Source organism: Otolemur garnettii, unplaced genomic scaffold, assembly GCF_000181295.1.
Source record: "Otolemur garnettii isolate 467f Iridium unplaced genomic scaffold, OtoGar3 scaffold00018, whole genome shotgun sequence".
NCBI lineage: Eukaryota > Metazoa > Chordata > Mammalia > Primates > Galagidae > Otolemur > Otolemur garnettii.
In genome coordinates, this window is record NW_003852413.1 from 25,144,761 (window position 1) to 25,146,889 (window position 2,129).

Genomic DNA, 2,129 nt, shown 5'->3' on the forward strand with positions numbered 1-2,129 from the left:
TGGGGATCGGTCCGGGGGAGGCCTGGGGCCGCTGGCTTGTGCGCTGTCTCCGCCGCCCCCCCTTTCGCCGCCGCCGCCGCCGCCCCGGGCATGTCGTCCAACTGCACCAGCACCACGGCGGTGGCGGTGGCGCCGCTCAGCGCCAGCAAGACCAAGACCAAGAAGAAGCATTTCGTGTGCCAGAAAGTGAAGCTATTCCGGGCCAGCGAGCCGATCCTCAGCGTCCTGATGTGGGGGGTGAACCACACGGTAACCAGCTCCCTGCGCGCGCCCCTCCTAGCGCGGCCCCGCGCGCTCCCACGCCCCCGGCAGCCCGGTGCCCTCGCCCCACGGGCCCTGGTGGTGACGCCTGCTACCCCTTGCCCAGTCACTTGCATGCCCCCCCCACCCGTGCACCCGTCCGGCCCGGTGTGCACTCCCCGCACGCCACGCGAGGCCTGGTGTCTCCGTGGTATGCTTGCTGTCGCCTGCTTCCTTCCCTCCAGCCCCTCTGGCTTCCTGCGTCTGATGTGCTGGCTTTGGGTAGTCCCTGGAGCGCTGAGGGGAAGGCCTAGGTGCCGTGGAATCGCTTTCATCCCTTCTTGCTCTCTACTCACCCTGTTAGTTGCATGTGTATTCCCTCTTGTTCTTATAGCCGGCTGCCAGGTCACTGTCCAGTTGACAGGACAAGTGGCATTGGCCTGCCTGAATAGTCCTCACTAGTCCCCTATTTTCTGTCGTTTCGTTGGTGTGGCTGTTAAAAGTTTCCTGTTCTGCAGGCCTTCTTACTCCTGGCTATGGAAATCCTCCCTGGGTTTCTTTTTTTCTTGAGCAGTATGTATCAGCTGGACAAGGAAAAGCTTCCTTGAACCACTGACTCTTTACCAGGATCTCTCTGGGTTAGGGAGAGGAGAGAATGTAGCTATCTATCTGAGAGAAGGGGAGGCTTGAGTGTAAGGAGAGACTATCCATAGTAGAAATAATGTGTCTTCTCATATTCTCCTGTACTGTGCATTTCAAAGTTGAATTTTCCTGTACTGTATGGTCCTCAGGTGTGTGATGATGCATGACGATTGTTGTCTTAGATGAAAGAGAGAGATCCCTTGGATTCTTGGGGTGCTTTGAGATTCTTAACAGTTTCTGCCAGGAAATTGGATCCTGACACAGTTGATTGACTTGCTTCTTGCCTTCTGACTTATTACTTTGTGAGTCCCAAAGCTAGGAAGGAGCAGAGGAAATAAAAGAACCTGAAACACCAATTCACCAAATAGAAGTTTGGATTGAGGAAGATCAACTTGGGTTTCCTGTGGACTTCCATTCTTTAGGTTCCCTGACTTTTTTGAGCACTTGAAATTGCCCAGAGGACAAATTATAATAAAGATGGTCAGCAAGACTTTGCTTTGCTTGGTTGGAGGAACTGATGCCTTTTGGTGGAGGTGTCTGAACTAAGGTTTCAGATCTTTATATCTAATATAGAAAAGTATGTGTGTATGGAGAAGTCTTTGTTGGTTTCTTTGTTTTAGGCACACATTACTATTTTCAGTATCATCACTGGGGTTAATGAGGGTCCTGCCACCGTAGGGAGTACCACTGGTATAATGCCCAGACCTCTAGGAGCTGCTTCAGACTAGCAGTCCTGCAGAAGTTTGTTATTCCTGCTTCCTGCTGCCTCAGGGGCAACATTTTTAGGGAAACTGGGTCATCAAAATGTGAACCCTTGTCCCTTTCTGGAAGCCATTCCTTGATTTTGTTCTGTATCCTACTTATCACTAGAAAGCATCTTGTCTGTGTAGAGAACGGGTAGAAGCCTGAAAGTCAGGAGTATTATATCTAGCCAGAAGGAATCTCGTGTCCCTTATTTTACACAGGAAGAAATTGGAGGTCCCAAGTGGAGGATTAGCTTGCCTTTGGTCACAGCAAGAGATGTAGCTCATTGTCCAGCATCATGAGCTGTGTCAGTTAATGGGGTGCCTGAATGTCAGGCCTTATTTTCTTTGCCCCCTGTTTCTCTTCTTCTCGCTCAACCAAGTCTCGGGATAGATGAGAACAATAGTCTTTTTTTTTTTTTAATTCATGTGAGAGTACATACAATTAGGCCACATTGCTTACATTTGTAAGGCAAAGTTTAGGTTGTATTTACATCCCTCACA

The 2,129-nt window shown here is 50.3% G+C and overlaps 1 protein-coding gene across 1 annotated transcript in view; it reads left to right on the plus strand.

Moving 5' to 3' along the window:
* The first annotated feature begins 6 nt into the window (after positions 1-6).
* Positions 7-2,129, plus strand: part of PIP4K2B (phosphatidylinositol-5-phosphate 4-kinase type 2 beta) — a 34,057-nt gene continuing 31,934 nt past the window's right edge. The window contains exon 1 of the mRNA XM_003786434.3: positions 7-249. Within this exon, the coding sequence (XP_003786482.1) occupies positions 91-249 (159 nt within the window). The 5' untranslated portion in view covers positions 7-90. The remainder of the gene's footprint in view (positions 250-2,129) is intronic.